General features: G+C 38.4%; 1 protein-coding gene across 2 annotated transcripts in view; it reads right to left on the bottom strand.

Moving 5' to 3' along the window:
- MYOM2 (myomesin 2) overlaps positions 1-18,117 on the bottom strand; it is a 77,861-nt gene extending 59,744 nt beyond the window's left edge. Inside the window, exons 1-7 of one of the 2 annotated variants that reach the window (XM_027641018.1) lie at positions 18,031-18,117; positions 12,952-13,031; positions 10,935-11,068; positions 9,823-9,942; positions 7,788-7,926; positions 7,453-7,610; positions 6,515-6,607 (exon numbers count right to left, since the gene is read on the bottom strand). In XM_027641018.1, coding sequence (XP_027496819.1) covers positions 6,515-6,607; positions 7,453-7,610; positions 7,788-7,926; positions 9,823-9,942; positions 10,935-11,041 — 617 coding nt within the window. In that variant the 5' untranslated portion in view covers positions 11,042-11,068; positions 12,952-13,031; positions 18,031-18,117. Of the gene's footprint in view, positions 1-6,514; positions 6,608-7,452; positions 7,611-7,787; positions 7,927-9,822; positions 9,943-10,934; positions 11,069-12,951; positions 13,032-15,201; positions 15,221-18,030 lie in introns of those variants that run through there. The other variant, XM_027641019.1, reaches the window with a different exon arrangement.
- Between the last annotated feature and the right edge of the window lie 2,148 nt (positions 18,118-20,265).

Genomic DNA, 20,265 nt, shown 5'->3' on the forward strand with positions numbered 1-20,265 from the left:
AACAAGCTAATAGCAAATGAACCAGATCAAACATTTCTTACAAGCAGGGCTTTGCAGAATTAACTGTTTCAGAGCTGTAAGACATTGTCATCACTCTGCACTATATCCCTAATTTAAGGATCTATATATAGAATATACAATAAATAATGTATAAATATACTATATAGTACATAGTATATTTAATATCTTCTATTATGTATTAGCAAATTAAACAGCATTAGCTCGTTCATCTCCAGAAACTGGATCATGATCACACTAGTGTTGATGTGTTAGAACAGCCCTTGGCATGCATTGGTGTACTCCAGCTAGCCAAAAAGATTCCCACACACAGCTCAGGAGATAGTAAGGGAACTTTTCCAGAAAGCAGTCTGGATGTCTAACAGCCCTGTCCTGAAGGATGAGAGAAGTAGTCTGTCCCATGCCAGTAGGTCACTGTGGCAGAGGATGTCTCTAATTTACTCTGTCAGGCAGAGCCCAAGAGTGCATTTCCTAGGCACTGGTGGTAGGTATTTGTTATAGCATGCTCTGCAGGCCTTGTCCCCAGATAAACGCCCTATAAAGGCTTCCTGCCCTTCAACCCACTCACCATCCTGCTAAAGACCTATGCAGGTGCCCAATGTCTTCCTCCCACCTACATGTCCTCTTGTGTTTGCTGGTGAGGTGCTGATCCATCCCTGGGCTGTACATGAATTAGACAGCACAGAGCACCCATATCATAACTGAGTGATGAACTTTACACCACCATTGCTGTATTAGAACATTCCCTCACATAAACAAAGCATTTGCTTCTGTCAAGTCCAAATTAACTGCTCCTTAACATTTTGTTGTTGCCATAGAGTGTTGACAACAGACAGAAAATCAACATAGCTTGACCGAGATTAGCACTGATTAAATTTCACTTTAAACCAACCATCATCTGCTCTCAGTGTTGGTTTCATTTTCCATCAAAACAACCGATAAAAAAACTCATTTCTGTAAGAATTACACAGGATTTAGGATCTAAAAAGCAATTTATTGTTAAAAAAAGGTGTCATAAAAATAATTCAGAAACTAGAAAAACAGGTATTATGAACTAACATGAGATCCCAGACTATGCTAGACCACTCAAAGTGTCAGAAATTTAAAGGCATAATAACTGAAAAGTTGTCTCCCTAAAATGGACAAGCAAAATGGCAGATACTTGACTAACTTTTCAAATGGATATATATCTCTGCTCATCTTAATCCCCTCTCCATACATTTGCTCTCATAAGGAACAGTAAAATACATCTCTTCATGAGATCTTTCTGTTTGTGATGTGTCCAAGGTAAAGAAAACAGAATATGACCTTGAATGTCTCTAGAACAGAGAGGAGATTCACAAAAGGGTTATATCTTTAGCCCAAAGAAACTCAATATCTGAAAGGAAATATTTGACAAAAGTTAGTGATAGAATTATAATTAATTTGTTCAGGGAGAGCATAAGAAAGAAGTTACTGACCAAATATCTGACCATATTCTTACAACGTCCATGTTTTTTTATGAAGAGAAATGAGGTACTTACAATTATGATGAACATACAAGTCAAGCACTTTCTGCTATTTAAGAGGTCGTAACAACACTACCCATTTTCTAGAGGTTACTGCTTCGAAAGCAATTTACAATTCTTTGCTATCATCACTCACCTGACACTCCAGGAGAGACATAAACCATCTTAGATAGCCTAGTACTTACTGAAATGCCTTTAAATCCTATATTGGAAGGGGGCTTGGGGGTAAGAGCTAGACAGTACTTTTGTTTAGTGCCCACTCTGAAGAAAGTTGGACAGGATGGCAACTTACATAAAGTTCTGATTTTCCTTTTGTGCCAGATAATGCTCAGATTGAGGATTATCCTAGAAATTTTCTATTTCCCTATATGATAAACCCCCTAGATTTCCTAAATTGCACTGTAAAGTGCATTGAGTCAAGATCAGTTAGAAACTACATTTGGAGCACTGGGAGGCAAGGTGTGGTCTCTCTAACAGTTACTCTTGCATCATGATAGAGAACGTGTTTTCCAACCTTTACAAAGGTCAGATAAAATATGCATAGAGTACATTTAGAGAGCATGAAGTGTGAGTCTAGAGCTGTATCTGTCCCAAGATACTAATACTTCTTGTGAAAATTAAATTGCTCTGAATCCACCTGTGGTTCTGAAGTGCTAATGTTTATGTGGGTAATATTCCCCAGGCAGATACATCTATTTAAAATGCATATATTCATCCATTTGCCTAGTGTAGATTTAAACACGGGAGTTAAGATGAAATAGCATTTTTACTTGAATTAGAACACAATTCAGTGCATGTCAAGAACAGGAGGCAGTATGCAGTAAATCGTAGAGTTAAAAATGCTTCCTTTGAATCCAAATGGCAAAATTTTCAATGTTAAAGCTATATGACATCAAAATGTTGATACACTCTACAGAACTGCCATCATATGTGCTGAATCTGACTGATTCTTTTTATTTGGATTTTGTATTTGGGTAAGAGGGGACCTTTGTTATGAGGCAGCCACTTCCTCAAGCTCCCAACTACTGCAGCTTGTAGGGGGCAGTGACTGACAGGACAGAAGGTCACAGACCATTTTATTTGGGGGCTGTTTGCTTTTCAGCAAGGAAAGAACAGAATGCCATTTCTGCTGCCTATACACTCACTTCTGCTGCATACCTGCAAAACCCACGGAGCTGCAGTTAATCACCCATCAACTCTACACAGTTCAAAGGCTCTGCGGGCCGCGCCGGGGGACTGCCTATGCTGCAGCGGCTCTGCTCTATTCTGCTTCCACCTCCAGCAGGAGAAAGGGCAAGCCTAGCTCTCTCCCTCTCCAGATTAAATCATCCCAAGCCTTTTGTGCCTAATCAAACTAAAATAGCACTGTACTGACCGCACAGTGTCATTTGTTAAATGACAATAGTTAGAAGAGAAGGTTCATTCAATTTTTAAGCTTTTCTTTTTGAAGCAGTTTCTGGTGGTGCTGAGGACTGGAGTCTGAGGGCTGGCTCTGCCTGCTGCCAGCAGGTGTTACACTGCACTCTGCTGGCTCTGCCACACAGTTCTGCTGATGCAGCCACAAACATTTTCTGCTGCAATTATATGCGCTGCTTAAGCTGTGCCTTTATTAAACAGAAAAGGAAGCGGGTCCTAATAAAAGACAAAATACTGACAAACCTTGATGCCAGTATATATGAGACTATGAAACCACACCACATTGAAAGTGCTCCGGAAAGTCAGATTCCTGACTTTCAGGAAAGTCAGATTGAAAGTCAGTCCCTTCCCTGCTCCTTCTACCGCCCAGCTCAGCTCATCCTCCTGCTCAGTGAGGGGTGGGGATCAGGAATACCTCCAGGCAGGAGCATACTGCTCTCCCCTCTGTGTGCCAGCCAACATAGCAGGAAGCAGTCATAGTCATTCACAGTTGAGTAAGGCTAAGTGATTCATTTAAGAAGGTGTCACAGTAAACAAAGAAATAAAAAAAGCCCAAACCAGTTCTAAGCAAGTATCAGCAACTAAGAACTTTAAAAGGCTATGATTTTTAATTATTAAGATATACATTAAGGCAGAAAATATTTTTCAGCTGTGCCATAACACAATGGATCATTCTCATCTTGACTACTACTCTTTTCTTGTATTATGTGCTTCTCCATACTTAAATTATGTGGGATAAAGAAGTCTCAGATATGTATGAATCATTTCAACTACCAGTAGCTTTCCCTCCAAGGATTCTTCACAGTCTCCTCCTAATCACCTATCAGATGTGAGATGAAAGATAGGATGAACCACTACCGCAATGCATGTCATTTCTTCTACTATGAGATGTGCAAAAATAGAATTAAACTCCAAACCTCTTTTCTTTACCACTCAGGGGACATCTTGAGCTCAAGTTCCCCTTTGAACAAGTCTGAAAGGAGCAAAAAAGAGACATTGTATGATAATAATAGCACTGAATGCATGCAGAAAATGTGGTAAATTGAGCAGAGAGCATCATAAAAATATGAGACAGAGAAATTAAAATTATCTGGTTAATGTATAGGCATATAGGTCCTGGAGGACTGCAAATAGTGGGGGATGAAATAGTGTCCTGTTACTACTTTGGGACAACAAGTTGACGTTAAGGTTTCAGTGCCTCAAGAATGTTTCCACTGGGATCAGGGAATACTCTTTGGAATAAATATCACACTTGCATAAGAAGGAAAAAGTTCACTCCCTGAGCTTTGCTGAAGTGCTAGAAAGGTAGCCAAGAAATTCCAAGGCTGTTCTGAGCAGCTGTGGATCAGATGTCATGCAGCTCAGCAGTTTAGTATGAGCAGCTGAGAAGAGCACAGACGTGGATAGGAAGAAAATCCCAATGGTTCCACCTCTTAGAAGAGCAAATTATTCATAAAATACAAAATATAAGTGCACAAAGATTTTTACAGAAGATCCAGAGTTAATTGATAAAGATTTATATAAAAACATTAATAATTTATATATTTTAACCACTACCTATACATCCACTGTTTTCAATACAAGATACACTTAATGTTAATTATGCACTAACAAAATGTTCTTCCCTTTCCTGCATGTTCATTTTGTCTTTTTGACACAGAAATTACAGCTGATGGTCAAGTTTTGAAATATAATAAAATATCAATAAATAAAAAAAATTTACATTAGAAAATTTCAATTAATAAACTCTATAAAACAATCCCCCAGTATTCTTTTAAGTGGAGAAGGGAAACCTGGTGGAGAGCAGCCAGGAATCTTTAGGTGACAAAAAGACCACACTGCCAGACAGAATGAAAGAGAAATGGAGCAACAGTCTCTGAAGATGGGAGTTCGGCTGAATATGAAGGAGTCTGCACGAATACTGGGTCTGGGATTACTAAGCAGAGGTTGATGATGGGTGCTTGTGGGAACCTGAAATGACTCTGTGGTATGTCTGAACATGTCTAAAATATGGCTAGGTCTGAATACTTCCAAAGCTGATTGTCAATAGTGTCTACATGACTGATAACCAGCAGAGAAAAGAGATAAAAAGCACCAAGAGGATGGAACCCATTAGTAACCTTCAGCCTGATGGTTACAGATGCTCAGAAAGAACCATCAGCCCTAATTCTCATTTCTTCTAAAAGCTATTGCCTCCCAAAATGTCACAAAGGAACCTACATACTGGCATCTGGACTTACCAAGCAGTTCCTTATGGATACTAACCAAGGGACACAAACAGTCATAGTCACTCATCATCAGGAAATGACCAAAGCTTCATCTCCTGATTGGCACTCACACATATCCAGACAAAGGAGCTTGTTTTCCATTTTCCCTGCTGAAATGGAGAGGATTGCTAGAGGACAACCTGGTTTTATCTTCTAACCTCTTATTCTTATCTTCAAAAGTAATGTTGGCGGGAACAATCAACAACGTTGACACATTTCATGTATACAGAGAGAGGTTAGCAAGTTAGCCATAGCCTGGAGGTAGAAGACTGAGTCTCTAAGAAGCATCCCTTAGGAAGCAACAACATAGTGATTCTTTCTGACAGGTTCTGTACATGGATATGTTTCTCCCATCCTGAGCTATGAAGAGGTTGACAGTTGGGCTGGCCTTGGCTGCAGGATGACAAAGGCAAGTAGTCTTTCCCAAAAACAGAAGGAATGATGCACTTATTTTCTGAACTAATACCGCAAAGCTGTACTCATGGCTGCTTCCACTGTTGACAGATGGAGACAGGGTAGAAGATTAAATGTTTGGCCAGCCAAGTGTTAGTCACAAATATTCCAGCTGTTTCAGCACAGCTGATGCTCAAGTTCTGGAGAAATTAAAAGGAGGGGGTTGTGTCTCTGCTCTAGATATTAATTTTCTTTTTAAATACCATAGTAATAGCCTCATTTTTCTTTGGATTTTTATAATTTTTTAAAAAGCTTTCTCCAACTCACATGTAACATGCAATATTTCAATTGTTTAGGAAAGCATGGGATTAATTTGGGGAAGCTGTTCTACCCAGACATGTTCTATATCACAAGGTTAACATTTTGAAAAAAATAAAATTAATTCCATTATAACCTTTAAAAAAATTACACTTCCTTACTTTTTGGAAGAAAAAAAAAAGAGATAAAAAAGTAAACAGAATAGCAAAACAAATACAACTGTGTACCCCTGACCTGACCAGCAATAATTTTGTTTGCCTTAAAAAGCTTCATCGTGACAAGAACATGCTAAGATGTAATTCTAATAAAAAAAGGAACTTTTTTTCTTTCACTTACTTTCAGCTACTTGCCTCTTCTTTTGTATCTTCTAGGTTGTTGCCGTTAATGAATACAAATATCTAATTTTTCATTTCATTGTCATAATCTAATATTCAGCTACTCAGTGAACCTTCTCTAGCCTAAATGTGAGTACCAACAGAGAAGTATTGAACTTAACAATTCTCTTTCAGCCTTTATGTGAATTTTTAATTGCATTTGATATAAAATACTTTGTGTAGAGCATAAAAAACCTGTTGTGTCCCCAGAAAGATTTACCTGTTTATATGCAACACATGTACTCCATATTTGCTTTCAATTCTGTACTTTGTTGGATCACTTGCAGGGGTAATTAATTCCTCATTTTTGTACCTGGTAATCAAGGAAAAAATAAAACTCATAAATATCAGCAACTATTCATTCATTTGGTAGATCTTTGGATCCAGATATCATTTGCTATCATCTGAACCCTCTCTATGTGTCTTATCTACTTGCACAGAGTATTTTCCAGGATGTATGGATAGATACATATCGGCCCATGAAGGCAAAGGGGGACTATCATTGCAGCAGGGAAGTGGAAAGAGAAGACGTGTACCCAGTCTGGAAGAGCAGAGAAGCAGAGGGAAGATGGCATGTGACTTGAATTTCAAGTCCACTAGCCCTGACACAAGATGGGAAGCAAACTTTTTCTTGGATTACAGTACAGCACTTCAGCACAAATAAGGTGAGCAACAACAGAACTCTGCCTGCAGCTCTCACATACATAGGACAGCACTTGTCTGGAGAGGACGGCAGCTGCAAGGATATTACTTTTATGTCCTCTTCAACAGAAGTTAACACAAAGTGACCATAGATGACAACAATGGTGCTGTGCACAATTATCCAGGCTTAGCAAGTAGCCTGTGAGCTCTTTGTATTTTGTCATTTGATACTTCATCATCAGAGAACTCAATGGCTAGAAAGACTGGAATGCCTTCCACTGTATGCCTTCTGAAATACTTGAGTTTGCTTCTCACATTGCACAGGGCCACTCAGCACGTTGTTCTCCCAATCCTTCACATGCAGTATCAACCGTTATGATCCAGCACATCTTTGAGGATTATAAAGGGGATTTAACATAGCCATTATGTATGTGACACTTATCAGTTATGGCATAACTTTCAAATGAAAAAAGCTTAGCAACATTTTTAGAGGGCTAGGGAAGGCCAGTCTCTTACCATTGTACAACAGGGGCTGGAAATCCTTGTACAGTGAAGCAAAGGCTCACAGACATCTTTTCCCAGACGGTGTGAGACCTCAGGCGCACTAGGATTTCAGGTGCTCGACTTATACTTTCTTCTAAAATATGTCTTTCCAGTGCCATATTTTCTTCTACCTATTAAACACAGGAAAATAAAAGAAGCATCTGGCACCACACTCAAATGGGGTAGAAGATCTAATCTTAAATCCACACAAAGATGCTAAATCACTACTCGTATGTGAAGCACAAGCCCAAATTTCAGGATATCTTGTAATTATGTTTGGATAGGAACAACAAAGATTCAGCGGGTACCATCCTTTGAACAGCAAGCCTATCCAGATGTTCTCTAGCACGGTGCCTGGCTGTGTGAATCTCTTTTTCCAAAGCAGACAACTCACTGGCAAAACGGATTCTTTTCTCATCACTTGAATGAGACTTTTGCTCATGACTCCTGTAGGACAAGAAAAAAATCAGGTAAGAGTAACCAATACGAGCTTTAAGTTTGTCACTTGTGCATACTAAGCAACTGAGGGCTCTGAATGTGAGGGAACAGATTCAGGATGGGAACAGTTCCGGGCGTGGAGAGAAGTGTGCAGCAATTGGCGGGACTTTGTCATGTGGACTTCGCTGTTATTATGTGGTTTCATTGTATTCATACTACACAGTGCACAGCCTGGATAAACCTAGGCTTGCCATGAGTTTGCTCCCACTCCTCCCCCTTTTGCCGGTGTCCCTATGCTGGTTTGCCCCTCTGCTTGTCTGTCTCATGCTCCGCCCTATGTTCTGGCCCATTCCGCTCCCGAGTGGATAAAAAGAGAGTGGGCACTCCTGAATAAAGGATTCTGCTTGCACCCTTCCTCGTGTCCCGTCCCCCCTTCGGACCGCGGCATTTGAAATCATATTAGCAGGATAAAATCTAATGTAGGAATTATTCTTAGCATCTATCTGCCTATCCTAATAATGAATATCTGAAATTAATATGAATTTTCTTCATTTTCTTTCCCCCTATATTTGTGGTACCACAGCTACAGATCTTGAAATCTGCTGTGATCACACTGACATAGTATTCCATAGTCTCAGTTCTCTGGTAATTGAGATCAAGAACCTGCCTTGCCTCCTTCTGATCCCTAATTTTCCTTCCCATGGACGCAAGAGGGTAGAGGAGTAAAGGCATATTCTGTGCCTGTTCACACCTGGTAAAAGTTGTGCCTTGCTTATGTTGTACCCTTAGCTTTAGAACCTGGCAGCTCTGCTAGCTCCATGGCTGTATCAGCTGACCTCAGCTGAAAGATACAGACCAAGGCTTTCACAAGGATTTGATGAACTGCTGCATGCGAAAAAAAGCTGTCCTTGAACAAGGATGAGCATAAAGTACTATAGAAATTACCAGGAAAATACAACATTTTCAAAAAAATTGTGGGTTGTTCCCTGAAAACCTAACTCCATAGATTTTTCAGAATTCATAAAAAGAACCCCAACTCATAAATATTTTTAGGAGGAGCTAGCCTCAATCTCCTTTGCTCATGCTGATTCAGTAAACAGCCTGTGCTACTCTTTTCCTTTTCAATAGGACAAAAGAAGGTGCTGAATATCAGATATTTCTAACATGTCTATCAACATAGTCAACATATGGCAAGACTTTGAAAGTATTACTCAAATAAGAAAACTTCCATGAAATTCAGTGAGCAGTAGATCAACATATTATTTGTCTGGTATTTAAAAATATTTGATTTTCCTAAAACATTCTGTTTTGAGGTTATATATTTCAAAACAATCGAAGTACCAGAACCATATCAACGTACATGATTTTCACAACACATTTTCTACAAACAAGGAAGAATTCTCTCTTGTATAAAATCTTTTTGTCTTTGGTGCAGTCACTGTAGAGCATAGCAGAGCAGAAATGGTCAAATTCACTAACAGGAATATTGTCATCAACACATTTCCTATGGCACTTCGTATCAGGGCTGTAACTGAGATATGACAGTAAGCCCTCTTGATATTAAGGAAAGGACTCAAACAGTTTAAATTTATCTAAATTAGAGATTTAGGAAAGTGGAGTAGCTCTGTCCAAAATGAGTTTTGGATACCAGGTGGATTCTAATTTATTTTTGTTTTAAAGCTGTTTTCAAGGGTCAGAGTAGGGCTTAGGGGAACAACTCTGGGTAGAAATACGAGATTGAAAGTGACACTCAGCCATTTAGTGTTCCAGCCAAAACAGATTAATGAAGAACAGTGATAGAGAAACCTCCAGTCCTGTCAGCTGTGAAAAGAGGCCTGGCAAAATAGCAATACAAAATGGGACTAGAGCCACTACACGGGTCAGATTGGACCAACAGAGCTTTACCTTTTCCTGGATTCTTGCATTGCTTCATGCGCCAAAGTGCGCGCCCTCCTGGCACAGAGTCTACATGTTGTTTTGCCCAAGCCAGATGATTCATAATAAACAGCCTGTCTGGAAGCAGCCCTTCAAATATAAAAAACATTGTTATAACCCAGCAATTTAGGTAAAAAATGAACACACAGAAGTCAAAGAAATTACTTTGAGCTGAATGAGCTGAATACCATGACTGAGCACTGTTCAGTGAGAAACCTTTGCATCCTCACTGACTGCACTAGGTGCTGATTCTCACTATTCCTTCAAGAGCTTACTGCTCATCATCTCTCACTTGGGATCATTAGGAGTTCTATTTCATTCTATTAAATTTATTCTTATCTCAGTCTTCAATCATTCAGGTGCACTTCAGTGGACCATGAAGGTACAAGCCTGTCTAATACACTAATCACAAAGAATCCCCATAGCATTGTCTGTTTCTAAATAGTCATGCCTTTTTATACTTCACAAAACCTCTTCCATAAACTCTTTCATAAGGGAAGCTGGACAAGCTAGACAGCTAGATAGGTATCTTAATTACTGAGGAAGGAGAACATTGATTCTGAAGCAACCAAGATAAAAAGTCCCAGGCTCTGAAATACAAAGAATGTTTATTTAGTGGCTAAAACTCTAAGATTTTACATGAGAAGGGTTAAGCCTTCATTTAAGTTTAAAAAAAGAAATTGAATGACAAAAACTATAACTAGGAAGACAGCTTCAGATGAAGAAATATCATCATGTCATATGGAAGAATGGTTAAAAAACTGTTTCGGTGATTTCATGCCAATTTTTCTCAAGTCAGAGCTTTAATCTGAGCCTAAAAGGAAGAGTTTTCAATTTGGAGATAGCGAACAGGACAGATCCCAAGCTAAAAGGTCTGCGTAGGTATGTTACAACATATAAGAAAGTTTAACTATGTTGATGGGAGACTCTAGATAAGGAGCATCCCAATGGAAGGAACTGGAAAACTATTGTTCTGAATAAATCACAGTTTTTGTGGGTGAAGGAGGAAGGTAAGTATCTTGATTCTAAGAACTAACTACCCAAAATAGAAACCTGTCTAGGCTTAAATACATGGCACTTACTTTCTTGCTGCATATTCCTCAAGTACATATCTTGTCTGAATGCTGCGATAGGACTGATCAAAGTGCTTGTGCCTCCTCTGGTAAAATGGCACTGCTACTGAAGACATATTTCAGTGTGTTACAACCAGTAATTCCTGCAGAGAGCAAAATTAGCCATATATTCAACCATGCACACATTCGGCCACGTATTTCAGACATTTTGGCTTGACATTTTTTGATATGTAGAAGTGTGTGAACATGTACAAATGTACAAAATTGCATCAATTTGTGACAAGTAGAGTCATCAATGGCACACATGGGTACCTCGAGCTGTATCTTATCAGTCATACAGTATGAGCTATGGAATCATAGATGACAGCAATAGAAGATATTTTGTCAGATCGTTTTTCCCCTTCTTTGCAGATGTCATTTAACACCTACATAGAAATTTACAGGGATGGAAATTTGACAGTTTTTTGGGCATAGTTAGGCATTTCGTTTCTCTGCTCTTCAAACATTTTACTTTTTCCATTGTTGCAATTTATGCTCATTATCTCTTGAACAATTCACCATGACAACAAAAATTGACTGTGTTCACCCCCTTTTGCAGCAGCCTGTTGAAAATTTTTTTTGACATCTGCTTTCATCTCTTTTGTTTAAACTCAACAAAGATGACTCATGCAATCTTTTCTCTTGCAATATTTTTTCTGGACCACCAATCATTCTTGTTGCCTTTTTGTGGACTTTCTCCAAAGCATGGTATAGTTTGATCAATATTTGGACAGAAGGTACTCAGGAACATTCAGGGTGCTCCTAAGAAGCAGTGTGGGTGGGAAGAGCATGTTTCCCACTGAGTTAGGTAGATTCCCAACAATGTCATTAAAAGAACACAGAGGTGCCTACATCCCTTTGTGTTCATTAGAAATATGATGACAACTTCTTGCAAAAGTGGGGAATGTCACTAGCCATATCCTGAGTTGATGCCAGCTTGTGAAACTACAGTCTGACTTGAATAGGGGGGTCTTTACTCCTGGGCCATTTGGTCCAATCAGTGTTGAAGGATCCCAACTGAGCAGCCAATATCTTCCCCATGAGGCAGCTACACTTCAGCGACAACTGAAACAAGTTCTTTCTATAAAATCTATAAACCAGCTTCAGCCCAGACCTGAAGATTTAGTCTGGGAAATTACTGCAGTAAAATCTAATTTCCTACTAAAAGCTAAAGAGAGTGTCCCCATCGCTATGCTTCCCTGTAGGGTGCAGACTGCCAGCTCTGCTCCAGTAGCCAGGGCACAGGTGGAGGAGGCATGGCCTAGGACCCATCTATGTGTACCCATATCAAGTGAAGCAAAGCAACACCAGCTCACCCAGGGGCCATGTTAAGGGTGTGTCAGGATCCTGGGGACAGCAATGGACCTGACTGTCCCTGCCCAGCCTCCTCTAGGGCTCCTCCCACCCTGCCCACAGCCCAGGACTCCATGTCAGCACCCCAGGCCATCAGCTCCTGTCCCAGCAATGATGCAGAAGGGCCAATCTCCAGCTCCCCACAGCCTGGCCCTGCCCATACATGGACCCTACCAAGAAAAACCTGCCTCATACCCACACCAAAAGTCCACATTTGTAACAAAAAGACACATGAATAGGCGGTTTCATGATGTATATAAAATGAAAGCTCAAAGGGATTTAAATAGAAATTTAGATACTAATTTAGATACAATATTTAACAAAGTAAAAAACCAGTATATACTGTATTTCCAGCATAGAGTATTTACCAAGAAAAGGAAATGCTAGTCATTGATCAAGTAGTGTAATAAGCTTCAACTCTGACTGTTACTTTCAGGTAGTCAAGGGTAGAGTCAGATGCTTGCAAGTTTTGATGTTCTCACATCAGCTAGTTTTGCATTTTGAAGAAAAAGTAGGGAGAAGACAGTAGACATGTTTAATAGCAGAAGCGTGTTGTCTTATAAAGTTCTGAGATCAAAGGGATGTTTAAAATTTATCACCTCATAGCTGCATCTTCTGCATAACTTATAATTACATTTTCAACCCTTTTTTAAGAGATATGAGAATGACAAATGACTCGTTCGGGAATGAGAGCTTTAGACAAAACACCAGACACTGCAAGACAAAAATGAAAAAGGTTTACAACATCACTATGGGGCATTAAAGAAATATATTGACACATTTCTAGAGAAATAAGAAAGTTAACATGACCCAAGTTAGTTCAGCACATCACATGGATGCTAGCTTAGTTAAGTGCTCTCATATAATGCTGAGTTGACATGGACCTCTCATAGAACTATTAACTCATCATAGAACACAATATCTTAGTTACATGAGCAGAGTTGCATAGACTCACGAGCAGCCTTGGCTTCTCCTAGTTTTGATATCTGTACATCATGTGATGCTATACCTGCAGATATCGAACGCTGGTTTTCTTCCTGCTGACCACGTGGCTACTGCGTATATGACATTTTGTTTCCTCCCTAGTTCACATATTAACCAGACAACTAATGGTATCATGTTCCTTCTTTTTTATTTTTAATTAGCCTTTTTGCCAAAATGAAGGTGCAAAGGGCAAACCCATAGATTAAGCTGACTCCACCGTTAAGAGCTCCTCATGTTTATATGTTTACATGTCTACATGTGGCAAGTTAAACAATTCTGTGAATTTATCAACATGCAATGTACATGTTGGTATGCATAAAACTTGCCCTGAGATTCAGTGTATAAGGATTGCAGAACAATGCTCATTTATCTGGAGAGATCACAGTCTGAGTTGTTTTCATCTTTGAGATACGAGAAAACATCTTTGTCATTTACAGTTCAGCTTTTTCCACTAAATGTAAAACTTACATTTTAATTATCATATCTTTGTCTATTCATCAGCACCCAGGACTTCTCAAAATTTGGATTCAGATGTTTTGCACATTTATCCAAACACCTTAGTATAGAAACAAGGCTAGTCATGTGCACTCAGCTTCCATACAAGTAATTAACTGAGCTTGTTAAGAACCAGATTCATTTTGCCTTCGGTTAACACAGAGGGGAGCTGCCTGGCAACAATTCCAAATGTAATAATAATCATCAGTTAATTACAATGATGCTTCCAAAGTATGTATTTAATACTTAATATTGCTGCACAGACAAGTATCAGAAGAGTAAAATTACAGTCCCACTATAAAAGCAGGATACAGGGTATTGAGTTCCTGATGAAAGAAATGTCTATTTTATTCCTAGGAACAATATTTTGACTGTTTTCCCAGTTTTTCACTGGTACACACTTATATGAGATGTTTGAAATATATTTTAATATTTAGTCAGTTAGAGAACATGATATGCAGATGACAGCTAATCTGCACTGAATTTATTGATTTAGGTGAACCAAAATTTTGTTACTGACGGTGCCTGAAGACCTAGTTATACTGGCAAGTCAGTTGGTGGAACTGACCCAAAAGCAAGATGCAGGCAGTGGTCTGGTAGAGGCACTAGGGAGAAAAAAATCCCAATGGAAAATGGAGAATTCAATAACAAAAAAATTACATAAATTGGTCCAGAGAAAAATAAATAATTTTCTGAATAATGATAACAAATTAAAAAGCAAATCTCATGTGTTATTGACCAAGTTCTACTGCAAGAATTACAGAGACCTAGCTAAAATATATAGCCTACGTGTTACAAAAAATCCTTTAATTTCTTCCATGTAGATTCTATTAACAACTCTGGATTTTAAGAAAAAGACCTGGAGTTACAGGACAACATGGTCCTGAAAAATTTAGTGAATCATTCTGACATCAGAAGGACCTAAAGTGCACCAATCTGTGTGCTCTATAAACCACTCAGAAGACTATTAAACCCAAAGAAAAATATTACGTCAGCCAAAATGTGCTTAAGAATTAATGATAGAAAACACAGGTTAGGTTATTCAGATTATTTACATAAGTATATGTTTCCTCATGCTTAGCAGCACATATATAACAATTTATACTGGACTATGAGTAAAAGGCAGAGTTCCTAGGACAGGATACGCATAGTTTCGTGACACAGTAATACTGATCTGAATAGAAAGCAATAATCTAGGACACATGACAAGAGGCCACATTCTTGGGCAGAGGAGCCAACAGTCTGATATAAACATTGTTAGCTTGATAAGTGAGTTAATTTAAGATTTAAAGGACAAGTAGTAAATTCTAGCATGATCATTTACACAGCCTCAGAGAGGACATACACTAAACTAAATTGATGGATGGGTTGACAAATGCCATAGGAGGAACCTGGTTGTGCTCACCATAGATAGACAACTTGTATTCCCAGATTCAGCAGGCTCCTGCCATGAGCAATGCACCATGCAACATGTACTTTCTCGGCCTGACCTGTCAATGCTATAACATACGACATGCACTTTCTTTGCTCATCTCTGTTCTTGGCCATCTGCAGAAGAGCCAAAAACAATTCACGAGTTCTTGTGCCACCTCATGTAGTCTATCCTCCTCATTCCAGCTGAAAGGTCAGTACATCCTGCTCCTACATGCACATCCTCATCCTTGATACTCCTCTGTATCTCATCTTTCTTAAACATCTTTGGCCATTTGTACTTACTAGAGGGGTTGTCTTGTTTTTCCCATGACTTAAGCATTGTTTCCTCAACCCGTCTGTAGTTCTGCTTGTTGTTCTCTACATTGTTCAAGGCTAAGTGTTTTTAGGAAACCTTGTTTTGCCAGTTTATACTTCTGTGGTGCATTAAAGCCCATGATATTTAACTCATAAAAATATATTTAAATCCATATCACTTACATACCACAGTGAAAGACGAAAAAAAAACCCAACCAAAAAACCCACACCTTCTATTCATTGGTTGCCCCTAATGACCAATTTCAAGAACTACTGTATTGCCTCAAAAAATATATGATCCTTTCCTGTTGATTATATATACATGTTGTAGAAATTGTAGATTTAATAACATAGTAGCATTTTCCCACAGAAACTGACTTTGGTGGAAATCTTGTGAAACCATCATGAAACATTATGCAGCTAGCTCATAGATACTGCAGTCTAAATAGAATGGGATGTAGAGGATCTGGTAAAATCTTCTCCCTTTTGATAGTAAACTTCTAAAATTCCAATATATCTCTCCAGTCTTGTATCTCTCTACATGTGTGTATATTTGGATCTTACACAAAAATTTATGTTCTGTGCATGAGAAAGGATGAACTTAAAAACCCACTCAAATATACAGTTATTGTAAGATGTTTCTGTCCTTCCTACTGAAGACTTTTTTCACTGTGCATAAGAATTCAATTTAACTTTTTTCATAACAGAATACAAATGCTTATCAAATTCTTTTTTAAAAAAAAAGTATATGGAATTCTCATTTGCTTAAAACCTACCAAATTCCAGACATTACTTACCAAGCTTTAAGGCTTCTTGTTTTTTCTTTTCTGATGTGTTTAATTATATCATAGTTGGTCTTATGTTTTACTGATCACACCTCCTTTGTATGGGAATAGTATTTTCCTCATTTCAAAATTGGTTTTAAAACAGAAATCTTGTGGACAGCAAGTTTAACCTGGTTCAAATCATCCCCAGAAGTCCATGCATTACTTTTGTTATTAAACCTAAAGACAGAGTTCTATCCTCTATTTCTAGTCATCTGAATATCCAGCAAAGCAACATTTTCAAGCAGCTGATGATACCAGCTATCATAGATGTGTCTATTCTTCTTAATAATTTCATGTCTTGAATGAGTAGACTTTTGACATTTCACAACATCAATTGATACTGTTTTCAATGACATACAGGTAGATTCACCAATTTAATGCTATAGCATATCCGTGATTAGTTAGAATGCACACTTTAACCTGGTAATAATCCCTGAATGGTTTGCTTCACCCTTTAGCCAGAACAGTTAGTGTGGAAGTATTTTGAAATATACCATGGGCAGTCATGGTCATGGTCATATCCCCAACCCTTGATGAGAGAGCTTTGCTCTTTGGCAGGTAGGAAGAAGGCAAAGTCATGGGTTCTCTTCCCTCCAGCAAGGTCATTGTGAAGGGGAGGACCAGTTCCTGCATTTTTGTAAGTCTAAAATAAAACCATAATTTTGGCTTTTCTATTACTCTCATGAAGGAAAGGAGTGGAAGCTTCCAATCTGACTTTCTTTCCATAGCCCTACTAGAAGCTAAACAGTATATATCCCAGAAAGGATACTAATATGGATGTTATCTTATGAATTCATGATCATACTAGACTGGAAATTAAATGAAGCTGAATTTGTCCACATTGACTAGAAACCTTGCCACTCTAACATTCCAAATGCACAGAGTTCCAACATGTTCTCATAAAGTTTGAAAATTTCCCTTCACTTGGCAAATGTATTACATCCCTCCAACTGGACAGCAAAGACTGTTGAACAGTGAGATGGTGAAAGTCACTTCCCATCACCCCAACATTCAGTATCCTTCATTATGATAGGATTGACTCATAGGCATTATCAACACACAGACATAATTTCAAGAGTATGAATATGATTTCCCAGGACTCTATCAGTGCTATTTAGCTGGAATTTATATATGGCAAAGAACACATCACGTAGCCTAGAGCAACAGGGACACCAGAAATACATCTTCTGGAAGCATGTACTTGAAAGCATGGCAGACAAAAAACGAAAGTAGGTTTCTTTTTGACCTAGCTACATTCTACTCTTCAGCATGCCAAATAGTTTTGCCAGCTACTATAGGATTTCATGCTTAATTATTTACACACAGACTTCAGATAAAACATACAGTATAAGCCCATAAGAAAGTGCCACTGCCAATATTTGCCCAATTGGAAAAGCACATATTCAAATAGAGCTATAGATTTCTGTAATGTAGTTCTTTATATGCAGCAATAAACAGAAGAAATGTAAGACACAATAAAATAAAGGTGACTATAAACAGAATAAAATAATTCTACTTTATTTTTTTGTTTTTCTTTTCATGAATCAATCTGTGTCCTGCTTATTTCTTGTTTCCTAAGGAAGTTAATTTTTTTTTTTTACAGAAAAGCACCCAACACCCTCCTACAAGCAATCTCATTTGTTCTGAACAAGAAAATCCTGGTTTGAAAATGGACTTACCAAGAGATACAGAAAAACTGCAAAGCAGAGAGGAAGACCAGCCTTTCCCAGCCTAGTAAACTCTGCCTGAGGAAAACAAAAATAATTCCCCTCTCTAAAGGCTACTGCCCCTTCACTCCCATTTAAGGGCAGATGCAGTTCTATATTTAGAACTAACCAAATGATTCTCCCAAAACTGGGGTCAGCCTAATAGGCAGTAAGGGTGTGGTATAAAAGCAGAAGAAAAGCACTAGCCTTTATGCAGTTTTATACTGTATTTTAGTAAAAGACAAATGTCATTCCTTAAAAAAACAGTTGTTTATATTAAAACTGGGGTTTCTTTTCGCAGCAACACCAAGGACGTGGAAAACAACTTAATGTCAGAAAACAGTTTAAATTTTTTACTTAGAAATTTTTGAAGTTTTAAAATAATCAGTAACTTAGAAGACCAGTGAGGAGATGTAAACTCCAGAATATTATTAGTAGAGACATGAAATCCCCTTAGTGCTTCAGGCTGTAAAATGAGCCTCCCCACTGCTTCCTCAAGAGCTCAATGAATTTGAGAATATAGCTGCAATATATGAAGGTCTAGTAGTGGTATAAAAAATCTAATATTTCCATCTCTATAATGCCACCAGTCAACTTGAGAGAGATTTTTCTGTGTGTTGTAAGTAAAGCAAGAAGAAATAATATGCATAGAGGCATAAACAAACAGAGAAAAAAAACATAGCCAAAGCACTCAATTGTGTGAGACCTTGATGGTCCCTGATGTTTCCTGATTATTACCAACTAAAATGGATGTTTGCTGCCTGTAGAGCTCCTATATTTCTATCCAGAAGCTACAAGGCACTGCTGTGGTGTTTCTGACATGTCCAGATACGACGGAGTAGCAGCACTGGCTCTGAAGAGCTGGCAAATTTGGGCTCAGTCATTCTGTCCCATTCTGGTGGTAGACAACCCCACAGGGATTGCACCCATATGGAGGAAGGGAAGGAAGGGTAAAAAGGCTGACAAGGCCTTGTGGCAAGTGTGAATAATTAATGATATTCCTCTTAGTCTATCCGGAAATAGGACAACATGTCTGGGAAAACCTACCTATATGGGAGACCTAATCCCACCTCCTGATGGCCCATAATGACTCAAGCAGTCAATGAGTCAGGTAGGGAATTAATTGATCTTAAAATGACTTGAAAATAACAAGATCTATTTTCAATTTACTTATATAGGAATGGGATCAAGGCCAAAGTCACTAAATGACAATCTCTTCCAATGGTTGGTATGCAAAACTTTGATACTTTTTAAGTCATGCTTTCTTCTTTTATATTCATTTATGGAAGGCAGTGCAAGAGGTAGCAAAGCATTTAAATAACTGATTCTTATCTCATCTGCAGTATTCATCCAAGTTCCCTAAGGAGCTCTGGTAAGGATCTTTCCTACCTTTGTATTGTCTAGGACTACCATTTGCTTGAAACAGATTTCTCCCTTCCTCCCATAGCTCTTGAATTATAACTCAGTTTGACAGAATTATATCTACAGAGACAGACACAGTGGAATGAGGGCATATGCCCTAAATGTAGATGTTGCTTCAGAAGCAGCTGTCAAAGTAATTAGCAGGTAATAATCCAGAGCAAACCCACTTTACTTACCCAACTCCATTTCTTCTCTCCTATTGCATTTTCCCGGGGTAGGTAAAAGGTCAGTTTTCAGGAAAACATTAAAGTTCTTATTACGCTCTGCATTTAATTTCTTGTTCTATATTTATTATCTCTAAAGAAATGGAGTCTTCTACAGCCTGTTCTGTTTGCCTTTACACTTGAGCTCTCCTCTATTTTAAGTTCTTTCTTCAAGGTGTGGTTGGATGACAAAATATGAAAGTGCATCCTGAGGGCTGTGGGAAACATGACATAGGCAAGAACTGGGGCCAGTCTCAGGTTGTCTCCAGGTAAGTCAATAAATAAATTCTTCTTCTCTTCATAGATATTCACAAAATAGATAGAAAGGAAAACTTAAATATTTTGTTATTCACTGGTGGTGAAATTTAGGCAGCAGAGCACCAAAAACTATCCAGCATTCTAATAATTAAATATTTTGCATTATGTTCTCAAACAAACTTCCTCCCGAACATAGAAGGTACCTTCCCCTGATCCCTCCACTTCTCAAACAGAAGTTATTCCCTAAGAGGTGGTTTTCTAAAACAGAGTTTTAGCAGCATATCAGAAGCTGCTTATTCAAGCACTTCAAATTGAGCATGTGCTA

This window comes from Corapipo altera, unplaced genomic scaffold (assembly GCF_003945725.1).
Source record: "Corapipo altera isolate COAL_440 unplaced genomic scaffold, ASM394572v1 46, whole genome shotgun sequence".
NCBI classification, from domain to species: Eukaryota; Metazoa; Chordata; class Aves; order Passeriformes; family Pipridae; genus Corapipo; species Corapipo altera.